Source organism: Etheostoma spectabile, chromosome 6, assembly GCF_008692095.1.
Source record: "Etheostoma spectabile isolate EspeVRDwgs_2016 chromosome 6, UIUC_Espe_1.0, whole genome shotgun sequence".
Taxonomy (NCBI): domain Eukaryota; kingdom Metazoa; phylum Chordata; class Actinopteri; order Perciformes; family Percidae; genus Etheostoma; species Etheostoma spectabile.
Window position 1 is genome coordinate 21494866 of NC_045738.1, and position 27182 is coordinate 21522047.

The window sequence follows — 27182 nt, forward strand, 5'->3', positions numbered from 1 at the left end:
ATTTGATGTCTTTTGGAGATTTTTCCATCTTTTCTTGGCTTATTTATGCACAATAATACAAATTTTTACCTGGGGTGCACAAACTTTCGAGCCCCACTGTAAGTCAGCAAAGGTGGCACATCTAGTGATCATCACCCATATTCCACAGAGCTATAGAAAATACCTTGTGTGGCAAAGTAAAAGGAACAACATCTCCCCATTCACCCACTGTACACTGAAATCCCTTATACATAATTATTGTAATTAATAATAATATTAACAATGTCCTCAATGTGATGACTAAATAAAATACACCCTGAGCTCACCATTAACAGCTACAGCTATTAAAAGCTAACAACAATTGAAAAAGCAACACTATTCTCAATTTGCAGTAATAACAGACTACATATGATTTTATTAATACCTTGCAGCAGCTGCTTTTTTTAAGCACCTGATCTCACACAAATACAGTGACACCTAGTGGACACAACAGCTACTGGCATGTTATCAACATGCCTCAGTACTTCCGTCACCTACAGTGGCTGCAGCATTCTGCGGCTCTTCCCGAAGCACCATCCTCAGGTCTTCAGCAGCCATTTGGAAGTTGCCCATGTGATTATAAACTCTGGCACGATTTAGTAGGGCTGATGATGAAAAATAAATCACATACAGTATATATGTTTCCAGACATTACATACAATACATTAAAAGCTACTGTTAACTCCTGTGCTGTGCAAATATAGTATGTGAAAAAATTTGGAAAAAGAGTTTTCAAAATGAACTGTTTTTTGAGGTAGCGGAAACATAAAATTTTGCCAACACTATAATCATATTTCTGTTTGCATTGTTTGTATATCCATTAAAGTGCTACTGTACAAAAAAAGGAAAGCACCTTTTTTATTGCCTGGTTCCAGCTTGAGTACCCTCAGACAGTCTCTCATGGCATTGTGCCATTGCTTTAAATTGATCTCTGCCTGGGCTCTATTGTTGTATGCAGCCAATGTTGGTATAATGGAAAGGCTCCTGAAATAGAAGGGCACAAATAAAACAAACCCTTATTTATAATGGGTTAATGGACAAACACTTTGAGGTACATTAAATGGGAATGGAATCAGACCCAAATGAACAACAGGAGTCTAATTAAATGACAGGAAACATAATGTAATCCCCTTAGGAGATGTAAAATGCTTTTAACAAATGAGTTGTTTTAAGAGCCTGACCTGGAATAGTATGCAACTGCCTCCTCATAATCCTTTGCTCTGAAAGCTTCATTGCCTTTGTCTGTTTCACGATTTGACAGAAGGAGCTTTTCCTGCTGTGTCAGCACTGTCATTATATAGAGATAGAGATCACACATTTTAGATACATACCCTCACAACTTAAGTATACACAATACTTTGCTATGACCACAAAATAAAGATGAGCTGCTATACAGAATACATTACATGATGCATCCACTTTAGTCTTGATTTTTGGGTGTCCTGTGTTTATAACAGCAGCTGGATCATTTTTGACAGAATTTCCATCGATTGATTCACATTCTTTTTCAACATCAAACCTGGAAATATTCAAATGCATGCAAATTATGCTTTACAACAGCATCAACCGTGGATCGACGTAATAAAAGAAGCTTAGCAAAGACCTTTTAAGGCCTTTTCTTTCTTCTGAATATAAAAGAAAAATAAGCAAAATAAAAGACTAAATGACTCACTTGTCCCATTCTCGATAATCACGTGGGACAGCATGTTTTGAAAGATTCCTCTTTGGAACTGAAGTCTGTGATGACATAAGACTTAATATTAGTATTTTTCTTGTGTACATAAATGTGCATGTTACGTACATTGTTGGAGAATGTTTTTACCTGACTAAGTGGAATGGAACAATTGGAACCTCTCATAGGTGGCATATCTTCCTTCACTAGATCATCAAACATTGACTGCTGTTTCAGTAAAGTCTCAGTCTTTTTGGTTTCTTCTTGCCATCTCTGTAAAGAACAAATTATTTGCAGTTTTTTTGATTGTTAAACAACAGTAGTCACAACTGAAGCCACATGTGTAAAACTCTAACTACAGTCTGCACTACCAACAGTCACCTGATTAAACAGCTCACATCACCTACAAAATTCATTCCAAGCAACACAACTCTTCACATGTCTCAAATCAGGCTCAGTGCAGCCAAACACTATCAACAATCCTTACCTAGAAAACACGCACGGTCTCTCATAACACAAGGAGTAAAAACACTAGCATCAAACATCAATATAGAAAATACAAACTTTTCATCTTTACAGTTTAGATAATTTAAGTGACTTTACACTAAACGATATTTTTTATAAGAAAAGAGTGAAATTATTTTCTTTCCTTTTTATTTCAATAGTCCAGAAGTTTTAGGTGTTTTTAAATCAACAAATTGGATGTCTTCTCTTGCCATGAACCTACATTATCTATAAATACAAATGACTGTGCTGTTACCATTGCTTAAACCGCCATTACTTTGAGAAAAACAGTAAGTGCACAGTTTTACTGTAGTAAAGGAAGTGTTTTCATATTTTGACAACTGTGTATGTACCTGGACATATTGGTATCTTTGCTCTTTTACCTGTTTCTCTCAAACTGTACAATGTATAACTATTTCATTCTTATTTTGTGTTTCTATATTTCCAAAAAAGGCTTTAAGAGCTCTCCCTATATACTGTATATACAGCAAGCCTAAAACAAGAAACCATTGCAATCAGCAGTGTTTGAAATGCAGCAGGCCGAAATCTGTACTGTTTTGAATGTGTGGTTAACAGTGGTGACAACAGTGTGTTAGCAATTTAACAAAGTGCTGTAAATCCACAGTGTTGTGCAGGTTAAAGCCATGGGATACGTGTGTAGGGTTTTGAAAACTATGTTAAAGCAAGGAAAAACAAACTAGAGTTTTGGTCCACATGAACTGCCGTTGTGCAGAATGTAGTTAGAGTTTTGCACAAGTTGTGCCCACTGTCGTCCGGCAATTGAAAAAAAACTTATATCAAAATGAGAAAAGGCTATAAAAGAAGAGAGCATGAAAAAGAAATTGTACTATAATGTGAAACATGCCTTCAACCCATCAACAATTTGGCTCCACTCATTATGAGGAAGGCTGGCTGCTGTGGCCACGGGGGTTTCCTTCCTGAGAACTCGGCTTGTAGGGTCCAGTTTCTCCAAGTGACTTTCACAGAAGTTAATCAGATGAGGATAAATGCCCTCATCACCAGATCTTTGCACAAAGTAAAACATTTTAGAAACATCTTCTGAAAGCACAAATTCCTTGCAGTATTCCAGTCACGTTTATGGTGGAGAAAAGCAAACCAACAATATGGAATAGAATATTTAATGAACATGCAAAATTCCGTTAAATTAAATTTTATTTATATACTGTAATGCTAAATCACAGCAACAGAAAATCAAATTCTATTTCTTCACACCTCATGTGAGTTTTACCTCAGTACTCTCAAGATCTTCTCCAGGTATTTAACATCTTTGCATTTTTCAATGTAACCATAATCCAGGTGCTCCACAGGGACCTTCCAACTATAGCCAATTCTGGTGGACTGGTTTTGAAGAAAGAAACCTGGATCTTCTGCGCTCATATCTGGGAAGAGTATCAGTTCACTCAGTTATTATGTTAAACAAAGTTGTTCTGTTAATAGCAGACTCGCTCACTAAAGCTAAAACAACATTATAATAATAGTAACGTTAACTTACTCAGCTAGCTTGCTAACTAACTAACAATACAGACTTGAAAATTAACGGGATTAACCTAACGTTATGTGTTCGTCTTTGAGGAATTAACGTTAAGGCAATACAGAATTTTCATTTAGAACAATGTCAGTGTTCCTTATAGATGATAAACGTCATGTTAACTTAACTTAATGCCATAAAATAAGGTAAATAGCTTTACCTGCTGCTGTTTGGCCTCTTTGGATACACTCGTTTTTGCAACTCGGGGTCTGTTACTATGGTAACCACACACAGAAAGAAGGAAGGAAGGAAGGAAGCTGCACTCCAAAGCGGAAACACGTAGCTAACGTAGAGGGCTCCAAATTTGAAAACGTGGCTGGTCGTTTCTTTAACTGTCTATGGTCGTTACCTGCAGATGAATATGTAGCAAACAGAAGCGACGACAAGGGGTGCAAACTGAGGCGGAGGAAAAAACGTTGCCGATAGGATAGAGTCCACGGCCCATGCATTAACGTTAGCCCAGTTTTATGTAGGGTAGCCAGCGGTGAGTATTTTTGTTTGCAATTTACATAAAGATATATATTTAACGACATATTTCTGGGAAGCCATTGCCTTAAAATCAACAGTGGTCGCGGTTTTAGAAGGCTAACGTTGATAACTTCAGTTTATTAGACTATGTTGACTCTAGTCACACCGCAACCTTCAAGGATAAACGGAAAATGTCAAGCTGTTGGTGGAAATAATCCATAAGAACGAAAACCCTAATGGCTCTTTGATAATATTTGTGTTCATGCTTATTTTAAGTTTGTAACATCGATTGTTATATCAACGTGGATGACATTACACGGTCAAAGTGACGTTAATATGGAATCCGATAACTCGGTAATTGACAGGTGTTTTCGCATCATGCTAATTATTTTATTGAATGTCTGTGGGACCTGAGGAAGTAGCTAACGTTACTGCGTTTAGGTTTTATGTCAAATTTAAAAAAAGAAGAAGCTTAGTCTGCATTTAAATAACGTTATGATTAATTCTGCATCGATTGGCAAGTGTAATTCAACAATTACTTCAATTTTTTTTGGACTTCGGGCACACAGAATTAATTGGCAACTGCTATTTTTTTTTTGTACGTTAACCGTTGTAACGAGAAATGAACTAGGTATAAAATAGTCTTGGCACACCCCCTTGTTGACCCTCGTCTGAGTCCTCGGTGTCTACTATCAGCATAGTCGCTGTCAATTAGCTTAGGCCTAGGTTTAGCTAGTTCGTTTTGGCGGCTATAGCTCACTTTATAGCGGCATCCCAGAGAGCAATCGACGGGGGATTTAAATCGAAAGCACGCCCTCTCGTAGCAACGCAGATGAAACAGCTGAGAATGTTTGGTGTTGAACCAGCTGACTTTCTGTGACACTTTGTGTTTAACAAACTGCTACCACGGTATACACGCTGAGCACGAATTGGATACTTTCGACATTATTTTATCACTCATCTTTTATCAGAAAGTGAGTCCCAACATGACAGAACCTGTCATCCATTAGAAATCCGGGAAGACCCTGCAAACAATTTAGCAAATTTCTCTTGATTTAATTTACTTGTCAGTTACCAGACAGTCTCAGTTCGTGCAGCTCAGTTTTCCTTGAGTAGGTTCACTCACTACTTTTTGTTGTCTGCAGGTCAGTGACATCATCACCACTTGGTTAACACAGTGTATGGGGAAAAAAAAAGTGCACACAGGACGAGGAGAATGAATTGCACTCCTGAATCAAATGTCTACCTTGAGAGCTGCAAAAGCCAGCACGGTTATGACTGCTCTGACAGTGGATACAGTGGTTTATTCCACAGCCCGCAACAAATCAATGGAGTTGACCCCTGTCGGTCTTTGTCTCCAGTAAAATACAATGAAACACCTAAAGAGAACCTCAGGCTTTCTGGCACACCTAAGGAAAGGATCAGGGAACCGTTTGGATCTTTGGGCAAAGACTCGAGGGGAACACAGCGGCAATCGTCAGTAAGCTGGTGTGAAACTCCTAAAGTTTACAAAAGAGAGAGCTCATTGCGACACAGACTTCTAATGTGCAAACCCGCCACAGATGTCAAAATTGACAACGCAAAATCACCATGCACCAGAAAGACGGAATCTTCCATCAGAGCCAGGTCTGAACACTGGCTCAGTGTATCGTTTGACTCTCTAGAGGGGGCTTTAGCATCAAGCACTTTAAAATCGGACCATGATCTACCACTATCTGGTAGGAAACGTCGTCTCCTGTTCACACAGGTGAGGACCTCCACGCTTCTTGAAGATGGCAAACTCAACTCTGGTTACCCTTCCAGTTTTGAGAGAAGAGTTTCACTCTCAGATGCAGATTTCAGTGAGAGTATTTCTGCCTCTGGTCAAAATAATATTGAGACTCCACGTTTTATCAAATCCCTTGCTGCCTCATCTATAGAAAACTCTCAGTCACCAGTCAGCGCTGTGGCAAGTAACCTAAATGACAGCTCAAGTGTCTTGTGCACACCGTCTTCCACACATTCACCCAAATGCATCAGGTTTGTGCTTTTTTGACACTTGACTCTAAATGTTGTAAATGTTCCCAGCTGAATACTTGGAGAAGCAATTAATAAAGCAATTTTTCCCTACATTAAATTGGTAAACATGTGTCTAATAGCCCTCTTCTAACCCTGAAACAGGTCTCTGTGTGAAGATAGTGGTTTTAGTTCCCTGGCCCTTGATAAATCCCAAGACTCTTTTGTCGACCATGATGGCTCATTCCAGGAGCTGCTGCTCTCTGCCTCCAGAGGAAACTGTGAAACCCCAAATCTTGCAGAGGCAAAGCGGCGCTCCCGTTTGCAGCGTCAGCAAAGGCTTTCAACACTTAAGGAGGGGGGTTCTCAGTCAGAGGAAGACCCAACAGAGAAAAAGCGTGTACCTCTTCATCAGTGCCACAGCCATTCTAAAGAAGATGATGTTTTTGGTGACGGTGCCACCCCTTGCAGTGTCTTTTCCGCTAAATATTGTAATATAAGGACATCTGATAGTTTCTCCTCTGCAAAACTAGAGAATGCCACCCCATTAAGACAAACGACCACAAGGTCAGAAAACATGACACCCCTAAGCACAGATCTAGCTAATCCAGATGTAACTCCTCTCAGGACAACCCCAGTCAATCTCTCTCTGACTCCAGCTTTGCAGCTAGTTCATGCCATGTGCCACTATAAAGCCCACATGTTTTTTGGCCAAAGTCCAAGCCTAAAGGAGCAGCTGAAGTCCACAGCAGCATTAGTTGAGACCCCGGTGATGTTCAGGACCACCATGCCATTGGCAGGGTTGATCGGCAGGAAGATGGGCCTGAGGAAGGTGGACATACTCACAGAACTGAAGAAGAGGAACCTCAGACACATCCTGGCTGTCATCCTCACCCACCTGACCTCTGAGAGCATCTACATGTAAGAGTTCATCTTTTCTACTTGTATATAAAGTAATCTAATTTGCTTTAATATTTTTGTTGCATCTACTGTATGACTGGGCACACCTTCCTTACTTCTCAAAGGTTCAGTAGTTTGATTTCCAATTTGTGATTCATTTAACTGATAAATACTTGTGAGGACAGCATTGTTATTGATAAATACATGAATAAAATCAAACCCTACAGAATGATCTAGTATTCATACATAATATGACTGCTTAGAACAAACCACAAGACTTGCTTTTTGTATTTGTATTAAATTATTTGTATTAAATTAACGTAAAGCCTGATTATTGCCTACTTAACAGTCACAGCAACACATATCTGTATCAAAGGTTCAATGGGGGTGGAAAATATTGGTCTAATGCATGCATTTGTTTGTTGGGCAGGTGTGGTCAGGTTTGCAAGACATGGAATAAAATCATCAAACAAGACAAGCGAGCTAGTTTTAAGAGAAGAAGCCACCTGAGTGAAGTGGAGGCTGCTCTGGAGGTAACAGTTTGCCCATATTAGCCTCTATTGCTAATGGCTGGCCAATGACAAGCGGGTCTCGTATCAATGTACGGGTTTACATGCACTGTGAGTGCACTGGGGCTTTGCGGTCCTCCTCAAGCAGGGTTTTTTCTATCTATCTGCAAAGGAAAAACATCTGTGGGGGGGGGGGGAAACAAGTATAAAAGCAGTTTTCTGTCTGATGTGAATAGTAAAAATCAATATGGATATCAACTAACAGTGACCAATAGTCCTGAAATGACCTTCTAACTTGGCGCTGATGTCTTATAGCTCGGTGGTGCTGCCCATGTCCCGGACGCAGAGACCAGACTCGCTCTGCTTAAGAGGTCGGCCCTGAAGACCGTTCAGGCCCAGTCTAGGACGTCCAGCTACTGCACCCCACAGTCAGGAAATAGCACTTTAACCCCATCCCAGCACAATGCCTTGAATTCAGGCAGCAGCCACAAACAGGATAAGTTTTTAGAAGTGAGTTTTTAAATGATTACACCAGGTTTTCGTAGATTATATGCAATGTTTGGATGTATTGGAATTAGTTTGTATTGATTGGAGTTCAGTGGAGGATGAATGGGGTTTCTAATTAAAGGAATGACTCAGGGAAGTTTTTATTTAATCTTTCAGGTTGCCAAAACCCTATTCAATGATGAGTGCCTCAAGCCTTGCCCTCGATGTCAGCATCCCGCAAGGTGTCACTCAGTGAAAGGGGAGGGTGTATGCAGCAGAGCCGACTGTGGTTTCCAGTTTTGCACAGCCTGCTTGTGTGCTTTCCACGGCTCTAGAGAGTGTGGCAGCCAGTCTGTAGGCCGCCGCAAGAAGGACATACTACTTCCAGGAAGTGCTCAAAGCAAACGCAACGTTAGAAGATTATGAGCAGAAAGTGGACTGTATTCCTGTTTATTATGCCGAGGTCATTTTAGGATTTATTTTTTGCCTCATGGCTTAGCAACAAGGAAACTGATTTGTAGCAGATAAATGAGCGCAACATCTGTACTTTTCAATGTGTCTGTGCCTGTCCTTGTACTGTATTTTCATCCTTTTTTTCAACACAGTTCTTACTTGTTTGTTTTTAATTATGAATGTGAAGGAAGTCTCGCCAGCAGAACAGTGATTGAATCTTGCTGTTGATGTACTATTTCATACACATTGATCAACTGTACAGAATGTTTTTTGGAATTCCTCTGAGATTTTCAGCTTTTACCAATGTGTTTTCAAAGTAGTTTTAAAATAAATTAGTTTTTTGTTTTTTTAACATGTTGCATTTGTGAAATAACTGGTGTTTTTGAGTGAATTTCTATTGTAATCTGTACAAACATTTGTTAGTGTTTGGTGCCCTCTTGTGGTATGACTTTACCTTTTCTAAACTGCAACAAAAATGTCATCTCATTTAACTTTTTTACAACATGCGAGTGATTCTAGAATAGATAGTAATATATGTTCTGTGAATACTTTGGAATAAAGTATTTTTTGGGTCTTAACTGCAAGAATAAACAAACTTCTTTTTTTAATTTTCTTTTTTTTTTGTTTCCTAGTTAAACTTTTACCGCCCCCTGTGTTTTGAAAATGAGTCTACTTCCATAGCAACCTGCAGTGTGTCTGTAATTACACAGAGGTTTGTGGCTGCCCGAATGTTCAAATGTGACGTTCCCACTAGACTTTCTGGGTTGCCAGTTTATAAAAACCTGTACAGGTGTTTGTATTTTTAATGTGAACAATGTGTGGAGTAATTTCAACAGGTAAGAGGAGTACTTTTAAGAAGTTTTAATTTTTTTGTATTGAATCTTTGGAGGAGGGGTGGTTTGGTAACAACTATGACTTTGTATTTTTAAGAGTTTCCTCATCTTACTGCTGGCAATTTTGTGAGTATAAGTTTTGATTAATATTTTATAACTGTCAGTCTGTAACAGTAGTTTGGGCTTGGCAAAACGTCTGTACTTTGCCTCTTCCACTAGATAGTCCTTACTCCTGTACTATTTTATTCTTAAATTCCATACAGGAGAACTCTCTGGCCTCTGATGATGTATTGGCTCACTTCTTCAATGACTTCTTAAGTCTGCCGGTAAAGAAGTCTTAATGTATAGTTCTAGCATAGTTTTGACAAAAACCTTACACCTTTTTTTAATACCCTCAACTATTTCCAGTCTTTCCCAGAGGCTTTGCTGTACAATCAGGAGTCCGGACAGTTTGAAGTAGTGAATGGAGAAGCTGAGTTTGTCTCCAGAAGAATCCGATCAGTCCTACATTGCAGCAAATCACAACTTCTTACTGGTGATCCCACAGCCCTGGCCAAAACCCCTCCAGTAGACAACCATTATACTATCTGTGTAAGTAGTGAATACTTCCTTTATTTGAAAATCAGGAGTTGGATATATTTAGTTTTGAAAATGAGCAGAAAGTCTGTAATGTAGATTTAGAGGGTTGGCCTGAGGAATCTGTCTCCCTGACCTTTGCAGTGCCTGGACAGAGAGCAAGGAATTCAGTGGATCATCGAAGAAAGGTTGCCCTTTTTCCTTCAAAGTGATTGCTACAATGAATACAGGTAGTACAAGCTGTTTTTGTAAAAAAAACAAATGTAGTTTCACCTCCCATTGATTATGTTGTTTACATTATCTTATTACTATAACATGTTTTTATATTATTACTAAACTTAGTATTCACTTTTTCTCATTCACTTTTGAAACAATCTGTTCTAATAGCTAATGCAGTTTCTTTCTTGCTCTCATTACCTCAGCTCTGCCATAAGATGAAAGATTATTGCGTACTAACCTAGTTTTTAAAGTTTATTTGCTTTAGTCAGCTGTGACCTTATCACATATGATCATCATTTCAAAGAATGCATTTGTCGGTGATTAGAGTGTTAACCTCTAGCAGTACAATGCATTACACTGTGGTTTTGTGCCGCTTTTTGTGATTGTGTTAAAGACTTCCCCTACTTCCTGCATCTTGCACGAAGCCTAAGGGTCCCATCCCTGTACGCTAACCTGCAACCTAGACATACACATAGTAATACAGAAATAACAAAAGCCATGTCTATTAAAACCTTTTTATCATAAAAGGAATGCTTTTAGAAAATGCAAGCTTGTATATTCTGTGACTGGAGGTGTGTCATTTTTTGCTGGTCTTCCCCAGACTAGCCAAGTTATTGTTTCAGTGGAACCCAATCTTTAGCCAGAGGAAGAGAGCCAGTTCAGGCCGAACCACCCTGTCAGCCCCACAACTACGTTTTGCGTCCCAATTTGACAAGGAAAAAAACAAAGCACTAAAGATCCCAACATGCTTGCATTCTCAAGAGAACATTTTAGCAAAACAAGGTATATATCATGTGAGTTTCCATTTACACATGTATGTTTACTGTATATACGAGCAGGCTCAAATCAAGTTAGAAATATAAGGATTCTGATCTGTTTCTTTACTGTTCAGGGCACACCGTTACATATCTCCCCTCCGGCCAGAAAGAAAATATCAACACAAAATCTAGTGAATCATCCAGATGTTTCTCCAGCTGTTCTGAGCCAGAGGACCTATGTACCTTTTCCTCTTTGTCCTCATGTTCCTCCGCTTCTAACCGGAAATGTGAGAAAAACAAGAAACTCCAGAGCTCAAAAACTGAGTTGAGCCTTTACTTCACAGAGCCATCAGCTGGCCGCTCAGAGGAGCAGCATCTCAAAGAGTTCAGTAGCCAGACTCATGAGTCTTCTGAAGGGCAGCTGGGGTACCTGGCTGCCCAAGTGGTTAAACAGGTGCTTAACAATGCACTGTACGTGATTGATAGTCAGAGTCAGGCAAAAACTTGTGACAGTTCCAGCAAGGCAGTGGACCAGACAAATTGTACCAGCACAGACGGATCCTGTAAATGTAATGTTTGCCAGCCTTCAGCTGATGGGGTCCCAGAAAGGGTTGGGGTAAAGAAAGAGACAGTTAAAGAAGGCAAGAGGCTAAGTGGAGAAGAAGGAACAACAGAGTGCTTTAAGAAGTATAGGGAAATGGGGAGTAGAGGTACAGACCAGGGAAATATCTGTGATATTTGTTGCCATGGTACCCGTTGCCAGGGCAATAGACCAGGCTTGGATGAGTTGAAGGAGTTTTTGCAAGGAACGCCAGGAGAGAAGCTGCTAAATCTCTGGATGGATACAGAGAGATTGAGAGCTACACAGAACCGAGAGTGGAAGAAAAGGTAACTTGGTCTTTTTACTGTTGATACAAAAAAGCTAACTGCCTGTGTTCAACGGTCATGGTTTGATATTAAACTCATAACACTTTGGATACATTTTTTTATGTGGTGTCTTAATCAGGTATTTGCTCCAAATGAGGAGCCGGTACTTGCAGAGCAGTAGCCAGAGCAGTCTCAATGTGGAGCTGCTGTCCAGACTGGGACTGAATACCTCCCCCTGCTGGACAGAGGAGAAACTGTGCTCAGTTCAGCCCTTGCTCGTTGAGTCTCTGCTCTACTACTGGTGAGATTCACAATTCACAGTATTCAATTTTCCTGATATATAAATCATAGATGCTATTTGTGTGTGCAGTGTTTATAGATTTTGTGTGTCCATGCATATGCCTTGCTACTTTACTTTTGTGATAGACTACATATACTGTAGGGCAACATCCTTGTCATTTGCTTTTCATTTACGGTGAGTCATACCCAGTGTTGGGAAGAACTTTGGAAATGTAATAAGGTACAGATTACAAGTTTTTATTTTTTTATTTTTTTAAATTAAGAAATATCATTTTTTATATTTATTTACTTTTTGATTACTTTACAATGAATGTTTTCAACTGTTAACCATTTTCAAATGTTTAAACCTGGCAGTGTTAACCTTAGAGCAGTACTTAACACTGACTACTGGCAAACTCCTTTGAAAATCCTTCATCACATGAATTCAGATTATAAATAATACGATTTTAAAGAACAGCTACCACAAAGTCAGACTTCAACATTTACATTAAATAAAGTAAGGAATACATGCGTACCTTTTTATTAAAGAAGAGTCTTTAATAAAAAGGTACGCATGTATTCCTTACTTTATTTAATATGACTGCTTGCAGTTACTGTAAGACTGAACTTACATACCTGCAGATGTTTCCTAAGGTTGGACATTTACAACATCAATAGCATTTTGACTGCTGGTAGACATGTTTGAACCCTATATATATATATATATATATATATATATTTATTTCTAGCATTGGAACAGGTTTTTTGTCTATAGTCATAGTGGCAACTCCCAGACAGCTTGAGAGGCAATTTAACTGTTAGACGAGTGGAGACGCTGCAAACAACGGGACCAGTTCAAAGTTTCATGGTAATTGTCTTTCCCGTTCCCCCCACAGGGTTCCTCGGTTCTGGACATCCCAGTGTGTTCAGGAAGAACGTGATGACTCCCCTCATCTAGAGCTGTGGACAGAGTGGTGTGTTAGCCCTCTATCAGATATACAGTCCCACCATGGCTCTATGAGCCTGCCTCCCCTCCGCCCCGACACCTGCCTGGCCCAGTCCCCCCATGCTGTCCATACACAGGTAGGAAATTTAGTATATGATACCACTAGGTGCCACACGTGGGCAATGATGGAGATACTTGGAGAGGCGTGATTGGGAGGAACGGCCTCCCTGATCTAAACCAGAGCGGTTGTCTGTTGTTGGACTTCTGTGCTAGTCATGGATTGTCCATCACAAACACCATGTTCGAACATAGGGATGTTCATAAGTGTACGTGGTACCAGAGCACCCTAGGCCAAAGGTCAATGATCGATTTTATAATCGTTTCATCTGATCTGAGGCCGTATGTTTTGGACACTCGGGTGAAGAGAGGGGCAGAGCTGTCAACTGATCACCATCTGGTGGTGAGGGCTCGTACAGACTTTGTACAGACTATGCCGAAGGGCTGCAGCCTCTGCCGTGACAGAGGCAAAGCAGCGGGTGTGGGAGAAGTTCGGAGAAGACATGGAGAAGGACTTTCGGTCGGCACCAAGGTGCTTCTGGAAAACCGTTCGCCACCTCAGGAGGGGGAAGCGAGGGATCATCCAAGCTGTATACAGTAAGGATGGGACTTTGTTGACCTCAAATGGGGAGGTAATAGAGCGGTGGAAGGAGCACTTTGAGGAACTCCTAAATCCAGCTGACACGCCCTCTGTGGTGGAGGCAGAGCTGGAGGATGATGGGGGATTGTCGTCAATTTCCCTGGCGGAAGTCGCTGTGGTAGTCAAACAACTCCAAAGCGGCAAAGCCCCAGGGATTGATGAGATCCGTCCAGAAATGCTGAAAGCTCTGGGTGTGGAGGGGCTGTCTTGGTTGACACGCCTCTTCAACATTGCGTGGAAGTCTGGGACGGTGCCTAAGGAGTGGCAGACCGGGGTGGTGGTTCCCCTCTTCAAAAAGGGGGACCAGAGGGTGTGTGCCAACTACAGGGGTATCACACTTCTCAGCCTCCCTGGTAAAGTCTACTCCAAGGTGCTGGAAAGGAGGGTTCGGCCGATAGTCGAACCTCGGATGAAGAGGAACAATGCGGATTCCGTCTGGCCGTGGAAAAACGATCAGATCTTTACTCTCGCAAGGATCCTGAGGGGGCCTGGGAGTATGCCCAACCAGTCTACATGTGTTTTGTGGATTGGAGAAGGCGTATGACCGGGTCCCCTGGGAGAAATTGTGGGAGGGGCTGCGGGAATATGGGGTGAGGGGGTCCCTTCTTAGGGCCATCAATCTCTGTATGACCAAAGCGAGAGCTGTGTCCGGGTTCTCGGCAGTAAAGTCGGACTCGTTCAGGTGAGGGTTGGCCTCCGCCAGGGCTGCGCTTTGTCACCAATCCTGTTGTAATATATATGGACAGGATATCGAGGCGTAGTCGGGGCGGGGAGGGGTTGCAGTTCGGTGGCTCGGGATCCATCGCTGCTTTTTGCAGATGATGTGGTCCTGATGGCACATCGGCCTGTGACCTTCAGCACTCACGGATCGGTTCGCAGCCGAGTGTGAAGCGGCTGGGATGAGGATCAGCACCTCTAAATCTGAGGCCATGGTTCTCAGCAGGAAACCGATGGAGTGCTCTCTCCGGGTAGGGATGGGTCCTTACCTCAAGTGAAGGAGTTTAAGTACTGGGTCTTGTTCGCGAGTGAGGGGACCATGGAGCGTGAGATGGTCGAAGAATCGGAGCAGCGGTGCGGTATTACATTCTGTTTATCGCACCGTGTGACGAAAAGAGAGCTGAGCCAGAAGGCAACGTCTCGACTACCGGGCAATTTTCGTTCCTACCCTCACCTATGGTCATGAAGGCTGGGTCCTGACCGAAAGAACGAGATCAAGGGTACAAGCGGCGAAAGGGTTTCCTCAGGAGGGTGGCTGGCGTCTCCCTTAGAGATAGGGTGAGAAGCTCAGTCATCGAGAGGAGCTCGGAGTAGAGCCGCTGCTCCTTCGCGTTGAAAGGAGCCAGTTGAGGTGGTTCGGGCATCTGGTAAGGATGCTCTGGGCGCCTCCCTAGGGAGGTATTCCAGGCACGTCAACTGGGAGGAGACCTCGGGGAAGACCCAGGACTAGGTGGAGAGATTATATCTCCAACCTGGCCTGGGACGCCTCGGGATCCCCCAGTCGGAGCTTGATGTGGCTCGGGAAAGGGAAGTTTGGGGTCCTACTGGAGCTGCTGCCCCCGCGACCCGATACCGGATAAGCGGATGAAGATGGATGGATGGATGGAGGTGCCGAAAATCAGTATAACATACTTATCAATGTAAAATAATACAAACATTTATTTCCAGCTCCTCCTATGAGGATTTGCTGCATTTTTCTTTTTTATATAATAATAAAGATTTTGCACTTTTGGTTGGACAAACCATGTAAATATTACCTTGGGGATTTTATTTTGGCAGATTAACCAATAATGCAGATGTAGTTTTTTTTTGTATGGGTTAATTGTTTTAACAGGTTTCTTTTCTGTGTATGTATTTCATCAGTTATTTTCTAGCAGAAGTCAGTTACTGGGCAGCAGAAGAATGGAAAAGATGTTACAAGCTCTTTGTGTTGACTCGTGGGCCGGCTTTTACTTCACAAACTTCTGTGAACAATCGGGAAACCAGGTACAATAGAAGCTACTGGATTGTTTGCACTTCTATTCTGTAAACACTGTTCTTCTGAACATACTGAGCAATACAGAGAGAGATGTGTGGAGCTGACTCTTATTGAGCTAACCGCTAAAGCTTTAATGAGGTGCAATAACATCGTAAGTATACACTTTATTATTTGATGTGGTAAACATGATGACGGTTAATAGTTTTTTTTTTGTCTCAGCTTTGGGAGAATGCAGCTAACTTTTGGACTGACCTGCAGCTCTACTATGAGCTGTTCTATCAGGATGGACTTGATCCCTACAGAGTACAGAGAGAAGCACAGGTCAGTACACACACACACACACACACACACACACACACACACACACACACACACACACACACACACACACACACACACACACACACACACACACACACACACACACACACACACACACACACACACACACACACACACACACACACACACACACACAGTACTGTGGCAGTAGCTCAGTCCATAGGGAATTGGGTTGGGAACCGGAGGGTCACTGGTTGAAGTCCCCGTGTGGACCAAAAAGTATGCCACTTCACCTCCTGGGCACTGCTGTTGAGCACCATTGGGGATCAATAAAAAGATTTAAATTAAAATTTTTTTTTTTTTTTAAATTCCTGAGGGAAATGGCAGGTAGTGTTTTATATCAATATTATAATCTTCAACTTTATCAATAAGGCTTGTTTGGATATAATATATAGTTCTGTTAAATATTATCATATAGGTCCCGTATCGAAGTTGTCCCAGAGTGCCGTAATGCCGTTTTGGACGGTATTGTTAATATAGCTAGTAAATGGATCAAGTTTCTCTACACTATGCGAGAACAGGCTGAAATTATTAAATTTGCACCAATTCACCAGGCTTTTTACCCCGCCAGTCAGGGTTTGGAAGTATCAGTAGAATAAACCTCTAAAAAGAGGACAAATAAGCACTTTTATCTAAATAATCCAGAAGGTGTTTTCTTTACAAAAAAAGTAATGTAATATGACTGTATTAGTGTTACGATGGGTGCTGGGAATGAGGACCAAAATGCAAGGATGAGGAAGGCAGGAGAGGGTTTAGTTGCAGATTTATTAAAAAAAAAAGAGTTCAACACACAAATTTATCGTAAAAGCAAAAACACAAAGTCAAGAAATACAAAAAATCCACAAAAGGCCCAGGGAAAACAGGCAAGGCAAAAACAGAGAGCAAGGACATGGAAAAATTCACAGGGAAAACCAAAGGCCACAGGAACGGGAACAAACAGGAATATGCAGTGGGAACAAAAACAGAAGTACGCAGACTGAGTCACAAAACGATATGACAAGAGACAACGGGAACACAGAGGCAAATACAAGAGGTAACAAGGAACAGGTGATACATCAGGTGAATCACATTAGGGCAAGGCAGGATAATCAGACGGGCAAGAAGTAAAACTAGAGACTAGACAAGACAGAAACCAGACTTCAAAATAAAACAGGAAACAGAACATACAGACACTCACAGGGGAACACAAAAGACCAGTGATGAAACTAATATACGAACACAAGGTGACAAGACAGAACAAAAAATCCAAGGAGGAAAAGAAAACAAAGCAAACACCCAAACCATAAGTATTATTATAAGAGCCGTGTCCAGGCTGCGTAGTTTTTGGTGCCCTGGTCCGTCTTTGTTTTCTTTTTGCCAAAAAAATACCAACACACTGTTCCAGACATCAAATTGTTTTCGATTTTTTTCTTAGATAAGATTTTGCTGCTAAAGCCAACTTTGCAGTATCTAATTTAAAAAAAAACAACCAAATGGGTAAAGGAAAGAAATGGTAAAAATGTTTATATCTAATTTAAAACTCAAATTAAGATGTTTTACAATGGAAAACAATATCCAGAGAGATAAAGAGGCCCCTTTTAGAAAAGACGCCATGGAAAAATGAATTCTATTTGCAGAGAATAAACCGGTAATGAAATACATAGTCATGCTGTATGCATGCTCTCTTGTACTGCCACTCCCGTACTCCCCTCTGCTTCTCTCTGCCCTCTTTACCCCTCACTAAGTGGAGAAATTTAAAAGTTTATAAAAACACGTGAGTCATCCCCCCCCCAGCGCCAGTCCAATCACCCAGAATCACCCCGTCTGGCTACAGCTGGACCAGGGAGGAAAGCTGAGCGGTCCGGTCCAGAACCTCAAAGTGAGATCTATTTTCCTTCAGTTAACCTTTTAGTTCACCAAAGGAATGACATTTAGATGGTCTTTCCATAGTAACGTGGCCAAGAGGGTTCATTGAGTGACATTTATGTAGTGTGATGGCAGCAGTGATGAGAGATAGTGAATATTGTGTATGAAAGCACACTGACCAATGGTGATGATGGAAGTGATGGTGGTTGCGAGGAGAAATGTTTCTGAAGTGATGACATTTTTATGAACTCCTTTTCTCCTCAGCTCCTTTACTCCACCTATGTTTCCAGCTCTGCCAGGAGGAGAGTTGATGTCGATGAGGAGATCAGAAGGGAGGTGTACGACCAGCTGATCCCCGCCTTTGAGGAGCTGTTTGACAAGGTTGCGGAGCACACACTGAACATCCTGCTGGAGCCGTGGACTCTGCTGGTCAGCAGGGACGAAAAGTCCTTCCAGACGGTAACCACAGTACACACACAGTTTAATTCACTTCCCGTTTACCTGGTGGAAGTGGGTTTCCTTTAGTAAATTTCCAGCTAGCACAAAGGTGTACGGATTACACTAATTATTTTCTTGATTAATCATTTGGTGTATTAAACATAAACAAAACGTGAAAGAATTACACAATGTCCGAGGGCACAAGAAGATGTCATTAAACGTCTTGTTTTGTCCGGCCAAAAGTCCAAATATTGATGAATACCCCCAAATATTCAATGAAATATAATGATAGAAACCAAGAAAAGCAGCAAATTCTCAGAGACAAGCAAATGGCATTGGCATTTCTGCTTGGACAATTACTTAAATAATGAATCTAATATCAAAAAAGTTGCTAAATATATATATTTTTTATTGACTAATTGATTAATCAACTAATTGTTTCAGCTTTAATTGGCTGTCTCTTTGTATGTCTGTGTCTCTGTCTGTCTGTGTCTCTGTGTCCAGGTGTGTATGCAGGAGGAGGTGCGTTATGTCGACAGTCCGGAGTACAGGGAACTCCAAAGTCTGTACGAGGAATCAGAGCGCCAACTGAAACAGGTCAGCCAGCATCAACAGATTTATAAAATCTGCAGCTCATAATCATAAACACACACATGTGAGCATAAAACAGCAAATATCAACAATTTGAAAATGGCCTTTATCCAGGATTGATGTATGGCTAAGTAACAATGTTGGTTATCTACTAGTCCAAGCCTATATTACTTGGCCTGAACGTGCCATTTACAATGGTGTCATATGATGACGTGGAAATATTACCATTATGGGTTTTATTCCACACCTTATTTATCTCTTTCTTGTTCCATGTTTGTCACTTCTTCTCTCCCCTCTGCTGCCGTGTCTTCTGTACAGGCGGAGCAGTGCAGGTCCATGCTATTTCCCTCTCATATTACTTCCCTCTCAGAGAGCCCACAGGTGACTGATTCTTGGTCCAAAGTGTCTCCCAATTACCAAGGTTACCGTCTAGGTTCCTTACTTCGTCACCGCCATGAGATTGGGCACTTTATGTCCTTTCTACAGAATCAGGATGCCAGGTGACCAGTATAACACTCATATAAAGTATATCAGTCTGTTGTCCTTTGTTCAGACTTAATTCCTCCACTTTACCTAAATATGTATAGACAATGTATGTACTATTCACATTCAAATTAGGTATACAAATGCACAGAAAGTGTATTGTTTGCAAGATGTTTGCAATATTCAATGGAGGTTTCTGCAAAAATCACATGGTTGTTCTGAACATGTGTGTTTCTTCTCAGCATCCATCTGGCATGCTGGTTGGATTTAGAGCAATACAGGAGGACTCCAAAGAAAGACAAGGCTGTCAGACAGGAGAGATCGTCTCATATTGCAACCAAATACCTCAACAGCAAGTACTTCTTTGGCTCTGACAGCCCCGCCACAACAGAACAACAGAATGATGTACGTCAGTCAATCACATGATTTAAAAAAACAACAAAGAACAACTGGGAAGCCCAGTTTATCAATTTTTGGGATTGTCACATCTCCATTGATATTGAATTATTGTCAACAACAATGTCAATTAATGTGAAAGCATTAGAGAGACAGCGGCAAAAATACGGTGCCCATGACATGACCATCCCAAGACGAGATGTGAGCTCCAGCTGGGGCTCAACATCCAGATTTGATAAACAGAGGCTGCTTTTTCCCATCCCCTTCTTTGGCGTCCTGCAGACTTCATGCTGACAGCTCTGACAGCAGGGTGTCGGTGGGAAACGGGGAATGAGAGGACATGGTTAGAATTAAAAGAAGAAAAAGGGGAAGAGTGTGGTTTTGATCTAGAAAGATAAAAAAAAAAGACTAGCTCCAGTAACAATGACAGTAGGATGAAATCTCTCCTGACATTTATAGTCTGAGATCAGGTTTCTGAAATCCAGGATTACTGTAGGATGGCAGTCTGTGTAGAGCTAGGATGAGTAGATTTTCTCTTACCAGAGACTGTTACTGTGTAGTATTTATTATATGGTCACAGAAAAGATGTGTTATAGGGTAGTGGTTCCAAGCCCAATGCCCTGTCAGATAAACTCATGTTACCCCTACAGTGACATCACTGCATTTTCCTGTTGTGTTCATTGGAATTGATTTTAAGCTGGGTGTTATTTAACATTATTAATTATATTAAGCAAACTAATAGGTTGGTTTGATCAATTGCATTTGTACTACTACCACTTGTGGCAGAAGCTGAAAGCTGGCAGAAACTATTTCAAATGGGTAATACTATAACTATTTCAACCATTTATCTATTCTGTTTGGCTAGCTAGCTAGTCGCGCATTGCCAGTCCTGTCGCCACAGAAATGTGGAGTAAGGTCTGGCTCCTCAACACATTCATTCTGGGATAGGAGAAAAAAAACACTCTGGGTTTTTGCATTTCTTTAAACCAATCACAATCATCAAAATGGTCTCGGGAAGAACTTGTTTTGGTGGAACATTTGCACCGCTCAGAAGAAAACACCACATACAATATTAAATGAAGTTAACTGTTCTCACAATGCAGTAAAATTAGCTATTTAAACAAGCTGGATACATGGTTGAATGTAATTTGCTCGTAACAGTGGAACGCTGTGTGTATGGTCTCAAAACGGCAGATAGTAAAAACCCAACATATTCTTTGTTAAACTTTTCAATCATTCCCCGAAAGAACCAAGCAGGCCTGCCTTGTTGCACGATCCAAATCTCCAAAACCTCACATTTTTAGCACATAGCTTGCTAGCTCAAACTTTGTTGTTCACAGAAGTGAACAGAGTTTTAGTACGGCAACACACTGAGAGCGTAAGGGGATGGACATGTACTGGCTACCAGGCAGTTATCCTGAAATGTACTTCTGTTGACCCAGATTAAGCTAACGCCAAATATTTCAAATGTTTATCTGTTGCTTCTAGCTAGCAGTAATCGTTTCAACAGTTTTGCTGATACCAAGCTACGCTAGCTGTCTATCCATTACCTTTAGCTAACAATTTCTACATCAATTGCAACAGGTAGTGCTCAGATTTTCTTTCAACTTTTCAAGTTAGCAGAGCTACTCTACAATTTTCCGTGTACATCCTGGCAACTGGTAGGTAAAGTACCCCAAGTTGGGAAGCACTGTTATATGACATTAAAGTAATGGCCATTGATGACCCTAATTTCAAAGTTCAACTCTGGGGCATGAACTTTGTCATTTGTCACCCTTATATCATAAATACCATTAAAAAAATTATTTTAACTGTACTTGAGTAAAGATGCCATTTCTAGTGCTTCTAACTCTGTAGGATTGAGTCTGGCTGCTGCTCTTGCATCTCAGCGTTGGTTCTTGTCTGCGTGAGGGATGTAGGGAGACTGACAGCTTTACTGCTTTGGCCCTTCACTCTTTCAATCACTCAGTCATCCAGGCACAGATTGGCCTCCTTTCATCTACTGACTCCCACTACAACTGGTTCTTATTTCTGAAGCCTGTGTATGTGCGCATAATGAGATGAGTGAAAATATAAAAGAGATATAAATAGTTAGACATGGCCAGATCAAAATATGAAGACAGGAAGGAGACAGGCGAGATGAAGAGAACAGAGGGATTGTGGGAATGCAGAGCACAGCAGGAGTCAGAAAGGAGGATTTTCCCACTGTGGGCAGTTTTTTTTTTCTGAGTCAGTCAGTCCTCATATGTTTTTCATGTTGTTAGACATCTTCAGCATTCATATCAAACACAATAACACACGCAACCATCTGCCTCTACTGTGTTTTAACTGTCTACTGTGTGTTGTGTGTGTATGTGTGTGTAGATATTGCGTCTGGCAGGTGGACTGGAGCGTCTGAAGCTAGAATGTCCCTCGAACCCAGTGGTTGTGGAGATTCAGGACATCATAAGGAGTCACATTGAGAAAAAGTGGCTGCCTCTGTTTCTGTCCACAGCAGAGTTCACAGAGCGACTGAAACACAAACCAAAGGTGGACATCACAATTCTTAACTATAACACAACTAATTGGTCATCTCAGAACAGAAGTTACTTAAAGCACATAAAGAAATAAGCTTTTTTTGCCATTTAGGAAAAACATACAAATTGTTTAAGTATTAAAAACAATGATCATGAGGTTTTGATGCATTTCAACTGAAGTCCATTAATAGCTTGTAGCTACTTTATAACTATTCTTAGCTTTTCTATACATAACACATGACTGTTTTCAGGCAGGATACAAGTATTGATTAGGGCTTCAACTAATGATTGTTTTTTATTGTCAATCAATCTGTTGATTATTTTTTAGATTAAGATTTAGATTATTAGTTGTTTGGTCTATAAAATGTCAGAAAATGGTGCAAAATGTTGGTGTTTTCCAAAGCCCAAGATGACCTCCTCAGATATCTTGTCTTTTCCAAAAGTCAGATATTCAGTTTACTGTCATAGAGAGGTGAAGAAAAGCAAAAAATAGTCACATTTAAGAAACTGGAATCAGAGAATCTTTTCTTGTTTCATAAAAAACCCACCCAAACCAATGAATCGATTTTCTAAATAGTTGACGAATAATTTAGTAGTTGACAACTAATCGTTTAATCTTTGCCACTGTAGTATTAATAATGTTGGTTTGTTTTCAGATTATTTGTCATTCATTACAGTGCACTCCTTTCTTATTGTTTGTATTCACAGAATTGAAAAAGTGGAAGAAATTTTGGCCCATACTTATTGACATATTAACTGTCTATATTAATATTAATTGCCATAATAGCATCAGATTCCTGCTGCTGGCTGTGAGAGTGAACAGACATTAGAGCACATTAGTGTCTCTGCTATGTGAGAAACCACCAGACACTGTCACTCTCTCAGGTTGCCTCATCAGGTGGCACTTAAACCGCAGATTCCGCTGCTCTGCCTCATTATGTTATCAAGTTTACTATGTTTGGTTACACAGAATCTCTCATTAAGTAATGAGAGGGAGACGTAGTTTAGCATTACATGCTGGAGGAGGATGTGGAAAAGACGGTTAAGAGGAGGATGGAGGAGACCAGAGGTGGGAGACCGAGGACGTCAGAGAGGTAAAGATCTCTCTAAGAGGAAATAAAGACTGAGGGAAGGTTGAAGGTAAAAGAGGAGAGAGAGCTTTAGTTACTGCCAATGACAAAGAGCAGCAGAGTAGAGAGGTTTAAGAGGTGTGCAGTGTCTGTGTTAATCCTAGTTTACTCAGTTTCTGACTTTTGACGTGTGTGTATGTGTTAGCAGCAGCACCAAGCAGCAGACAGCCTCTCGCAGCACGTCTACCGTCGACGCAGAGCGAGGAGAGAAGCCTGGAAGGTAAGGAGAACTCCTCTGGGGAAGCTGGATATTTTGAATGGAGAGAAATAAGGCATTTCCTGGCCTGAAAGCATGTGTGATTTAGTTCATGACTTGGCTCCAAGCACTGGCTTTGTCAAACACCATTTTGGCCTTGTGGTTAGTTTTCCCAAATTGGATCCAGGATAAATAAGATTAAAGCATCAGCCTTACTAACCTTCCTTTAATAGTGTTTGGAGTGCTTTCCAGGCAGCCCCTCGTCTCAGCTCCAAAGCAGAACACAGATATAAAACATGAATGTTTTTACTTTTCAAGTAGGATGATTACAGGAAGGAGTTTTCATACGTGATTGGGACTATCGTCTTTATGATCATTATCTCATCATTGGCTGGTATTCTAAATAAAGGAAAGTAACATTATCTCAGTTTTCTGTGAGCTAAGACTGTAGCTCATAGGTCACAGATCATCGTTACTGCTGTTGTTTAGGAGCACCCTGTACTACATCTTCTACTGTACGCTGCACACATATGGTTGTTATAATATTTACACATCAGTAGACGATTATGTACTGTATCTATCGCTGAGAGATTTTTCTCTCTCCGGAAAATGTTAACCATTTTACAGTGTCCTTCCGAACCTACCATCGCTCTGCTGTGTCCTTGCAGGCGGAAGGCTTGTGGATGAGTTCCTCAAAAGAGATACTGCTGTTTCGACGGATCCTACTCAACCCTGTCACTTGTATTCAGTTCCAGCACTTTGTCTCTCTGAAGGGAGACTTCCTAGAAAACGATGTGCTCTTCTGGCTGGAGGTGCAGAGATACAAGGTAAAAGAAGCAAAAATACCTGGCGGATGATGTGCTGGTGGGTCACATGGTATGGCTGCAACGCCATCGGGTCTGAGATTGCCATTCGACTTCCTCTCTTTCCTGTGTCCCTCCATAATAAAGTTACTGAAGGCTATGTAACATTTAGTGTTTCTGAAACTCTAATTGAATAATTGAATGAAGATCTGATGATTATAAATGACCTTTAACAGCAAACCAGTCTAACGTTTTATTAATGTCTCTGCCGATTTTTCCCACAGTCACAACATGATTTTTGAAAATATTAAAATATAAAATGTTAATCTTGACTATATGACCTCCCGGTAACAATAACTCAGTAGTTTGACAGCAGGTGTGGTAAAAAAACAACCGCTTTTGTCCAAAGCAGCCGCTAGAATCAACACAAACAGAAAGTTACACATAGCCACTTTAACTATAAAAGTCAATCGAGAAAAGAAATCTAGGAATACTTTAATATACTGGCCAGCACTGAGAGGCTCAGGAGGAGCTTCTACCCTCAGGTCACTTGGATCTTAAATGAGGACCCTCATCTTAATCCAAATAAAACCTTTTCATAGCTGAAATATCAATTCCAGTGATGTTCCAAACATTTTAGTAACCGTAGGATCTCCTATAAAATAGGTCTTACCACACATTTCCTAGCCCTCATTTCTCCTCTGTCCCCTCTTCCTGTATGCAGGACCTCTGTCACTCCCACAGTGATGAGGCCACCATCGAGCAGAAGATCTCCACCATCATTAACTGTTTTATCAACTCCTCCATGCCCCCCGCTCTGCAGATAGACATCCCTCCTGAACAGGCCCAGCACGTTCTGGACAAACGCCATGAGCTGGGTCCTTACATCTTCAGAGAGGCACAGGTAGAGTCTGTCTGTCTGTCTTGTATTTTGCCTAGTATGTAGGCTAATGTGTGCGGTTTTTTTCTCTGTTTTTGTAGATGTCTGTGTTCAGTGCTTTGCTGAAGTTTTGGCCCGAGTTTCAAGAGCTGAGCGGCAGTGTCCAAGAGGAGCAACTTCTTCCTCTCCTGCAGGAGAAACGAGTGAAACACAGAGCCAGCGTCCGGAGACAGAGGAGAAAGGAGGAGGAGGAAGAGGAGATGAGGCGAGCTCAAGTGAGGAAACAGTCAATACTGAAGGAATAAAGAATGATGAGCAATTGATGCAAATGTGATTATAGTCCCCAATAGTTTTTCCTTGTCCGATGCGAGGGTCAAAGGGTCGAGGGTATCGTTGGCTGTACAGATTGTAAAGCCCTCTGAGGCTGATTTGTGATAATGGACTATATAAATAAACTTGACTAGACTTAATACTACTGCAATAGTGTTGATAAAAGGATAGGATTATATATAGTATAATTGGTAAAAACTAACCAATCAGTCTGCCCCTCTTTTGTTTAGGAAGAGCTGGGGAGGTCAGAGTCCAGTTTCACAGAGGAGGAGGAGGAGACGGCTGACGAAGATGACGTAGAAGAAGAACATGAGGGGAGAAGTGATAAAAAACAGTCGAGGACACAAAGCAGAGTGCTGCTGTCTCCCACACAGTCGGTAAGGAGCATAAACATAATTAATTTAGAGCTGAAGATGTTTGTATAGAATGCATCATACGTTAAGATGGGAGCCAAACCAGATTAAGTCCAGATTATCTCCTTTTGATAGCTATCTGAAAGCACACATATTTAAATTAAAAGAAACTGCAGTGATGAAAATAAACTCAATTACAGCAGGAAGTCTAAACGAGGCCTCATCAGTTCCAACCACAGACTATAAAAGGAGAAACCCGATCGCCTAATTGAACCATTTTTTTAATCACATTCGATTTGACTGGATTTCTGGAAATGTTCCCTCAGTTGTCGTGGTCCTACTCCAAGTACATGGCGGCTCTGAAGAGAGAGGAGATGCTGCTGAGGAGACAGAGTCACCTGGAAGCATCGTTCTCCATAGCCTCAGGTACACACCCCCACACATACTCACACACACCCCTTTGACTGTCAAGTCTTAGTAAAACTTCTAAACTCACCTAAAGGATTATTAGGAACACCTGTTCAATTTCTCATTAATTCAATTATCTAATCAACCAATCACATGGCAGTTGCTTCAATGCATTTAGGGGTGTGGTCCTGGTCAAGACAATCTCCTGAACTCCAAACTGAATGTCAGAATGGGAAAGAAATGTGATTTAAGCAATTTTGAGCGTGGCATGGTTGTTGGTGCCAGACCGGCCAGTCTGAGTATTTCACAATCTGCTCAGTTACTGGGATTTTCACGCACAACCATTTCTAGGGTTTACAAAGATTGGTGTGAAAAGGGAAAAACATCCAGTATGCGGCAGTCCTGTTGGCGAAAATGCCTTGTTGATGCTAGAGGTCAGAGGAGAATGGGCAGACGGATTCATGCTGATAGAAGAGCAACTTTGACTGAAATAACCACTCGTTACAACCGAGGTATGCAGCAAAGCATTTGTGAAGCCACAACACGCATAACCTTGAGGCGGATGGGCTGCAACAGCAGAAGACCCCACCGGGTACAACTCATCTCCACTATAGGAAAAAGAGGCTACAATTTGCAAGAGCTCACCAAAATTGGACAGTTGAAGACTGCAAAAATGTTGCCTGGTCTGATGAGTCTCGATTTCTGTTGAGACATTCAGATGGTAGCCAGAATTTGTCGTAAACAGAATGAGAACATGGATCCATTAT

The 27182-nt window shown here is 41.2% G+C and overlaps 5 protein-coding genes across 8 annotated transcripts in view; 3 read left to right on the top strand and 2 right to left on the bottom strand.

The window, feature by feature from the left end:
* spag1b (sperm associated antigen 1b) overlaps positions 1-4125 on the bottom strand; it is a 25973-nt gene extending 21848 nt beyond the window's left edge. The window contains exons 1-9 of the mRNA XM_032519236.1: positions 3904-4125; positions 3444-3594; positions 3060-3219; positions 1841-1963; positions 1691-1755; positions 1425-1537; positions 1200-1305; positions 872-1002; positions 517-623 (exon numbers count right to left, since the gene is read on the bottom strand). Coding sequence (XP_032375127.1) covers positions 517-623; positions 872-1002; positions 1200-1305; positions 1425-1537; positions 1691-1755; positions 1841-1963; positions 3060-3219; positions 3444-3592 — 954 coding nt within the window. The 5' untranslated portion in view covers positions 3593-3594; positions 3904-4125. The remainder of the gene's footprint in view (positions 1-516; positions 624-871; positions 1003-1199; positions 1306-1424; positions 1538-1690; positions 1756-1840; positions 1964-3059; positions 3220-3443; positions 3595-3903) is intronic.
* fbxo43 (F-box protein 43) lies at positions 3982-8903 on the top strand. Of its 3 annotated transcripts, XM_032519242.1 has the most exons (7): positions 4157-4218; positions 5357-5375; positions 5417-6230; positions 6372-7127; positions 7537-7639; positions 7931-8125; positions 8279-8903. In XM_032519242.1, exons 3-7 carry the CDS (start codon positions 5428-5430, stop codon positions 8525-8527), a joined length of 2106 nt encoding a protein of 701 aa, XP_032375133.1. In that variant the 5' UTR covers positions 4157-4218; positions 5357-5375; positions 5417-5427; the 3' UTR covers positions 8528-8903. The 3 variants fall into 3 exon arrangements, with proteins under 3 accessions (XP_032375131.1, XP_032375133.1, XP_032375132.1); XM_032519240.1 differs by having other exon boundaries at positions 3982-4227; positions 5357-6230; XM_032519241.1 differs by lacking the exon at positions 4157-4218 and adding an exon at positions 5015-5185 and having other exon boundaries at positions 5357-6230.
* Positions 8904-9059: 156 nt separating this feature from the next.
* Positions 9060-10231, top strand: LOC116691538 (regulator of G-protein signaling 22-like). The gene is made up of 5 exons (XM_032519243.1): positions 9060-9390; positions 9485-9513; positions 9651-9713; positions 9796-9978; positions 10108-10231. Exons 1-5 carry the CDS (start codon positions 9369-9371, stop codon positions 10195-10197), a joined length of 387 nt encoding a protein of 128 aa, XP_032375134.1. The 5' UTR covers positions 9060-9368; the 3' UTR covers positions 10198-10231.
* Positions 10232-10927: 696 nt separating this feature from the next.
* The window catches only part of LOC116690870 (regulator of G-protein signaling 22), a 17844-nt gene continuing 1589 nt past the window's right edge, over positions 10928-27182 (top strand). Inside the window, exons 1-17 of the mRNA XM_032518072.1 lie at positions 10928-10976; positions 11075-11828; positions 11947-12108; positions 12983-13169; positions 15590-15712; positions 15924-16025; positions 18156-18350; positions 18834-18926; positions 19239-19420; positions 19646-19808; positions 22164-22328; positions 23597-23665; positions 24310-24468; positions 25169-25348; positions 25426-25599; positions 25885-26031; positions 26334-26433. Coding sequence (XP_032373963.1) covers positions 10928-10976; positions 11075-11828; positions 11947-12108; positions 12983-13169; positions 15590-15712; positions 15924-16025; positions 18156-18350; positions 18834-18926; positions 19239-19420; positions 19646-19808; positions 22164-22328; positions 23597-23665; positions 24310-24468; positions 25169-25348; positions 25426-25599; positions 25885-26031; positions 26334-26433 — 3004 coding nt within the window. The remainder of the gene's footprint in view (positions 10977-11074; positions 11829-11946; positions 12109-12982; positions 13170-15589; positions 15713-15923; positions 16026-18155; positions 18351-18833; positions 18927-19238; positions 19421-19645; positions 19809-22163; positions 22329-23596; positions 23666-24309; positions 24469-25168; positions 25349-25425; positions 25600-25884; positions 26032-26333; positions 26434-27182) is intronic.
* Positions 21189-27182, bottom strand: part of vps13b (vacuolar protein sorting 13 homolog B) — a 354534-nt gene continuing 348540 nt past the window's right edge. The window contains exon 69 of one of the 2 annotated variants that reach the window (XR_004332501.1): positions 21189-21200. The gene's annotated coding sequence lies outside the window, so the exon portion shown is untranslated. Of the gene's footprint in view, positions 21201-24206; positions 24219-27182 lie in introns of those variants that run through there. The other variant, XR_004332502.1, reaches the window with a different exon arrangement.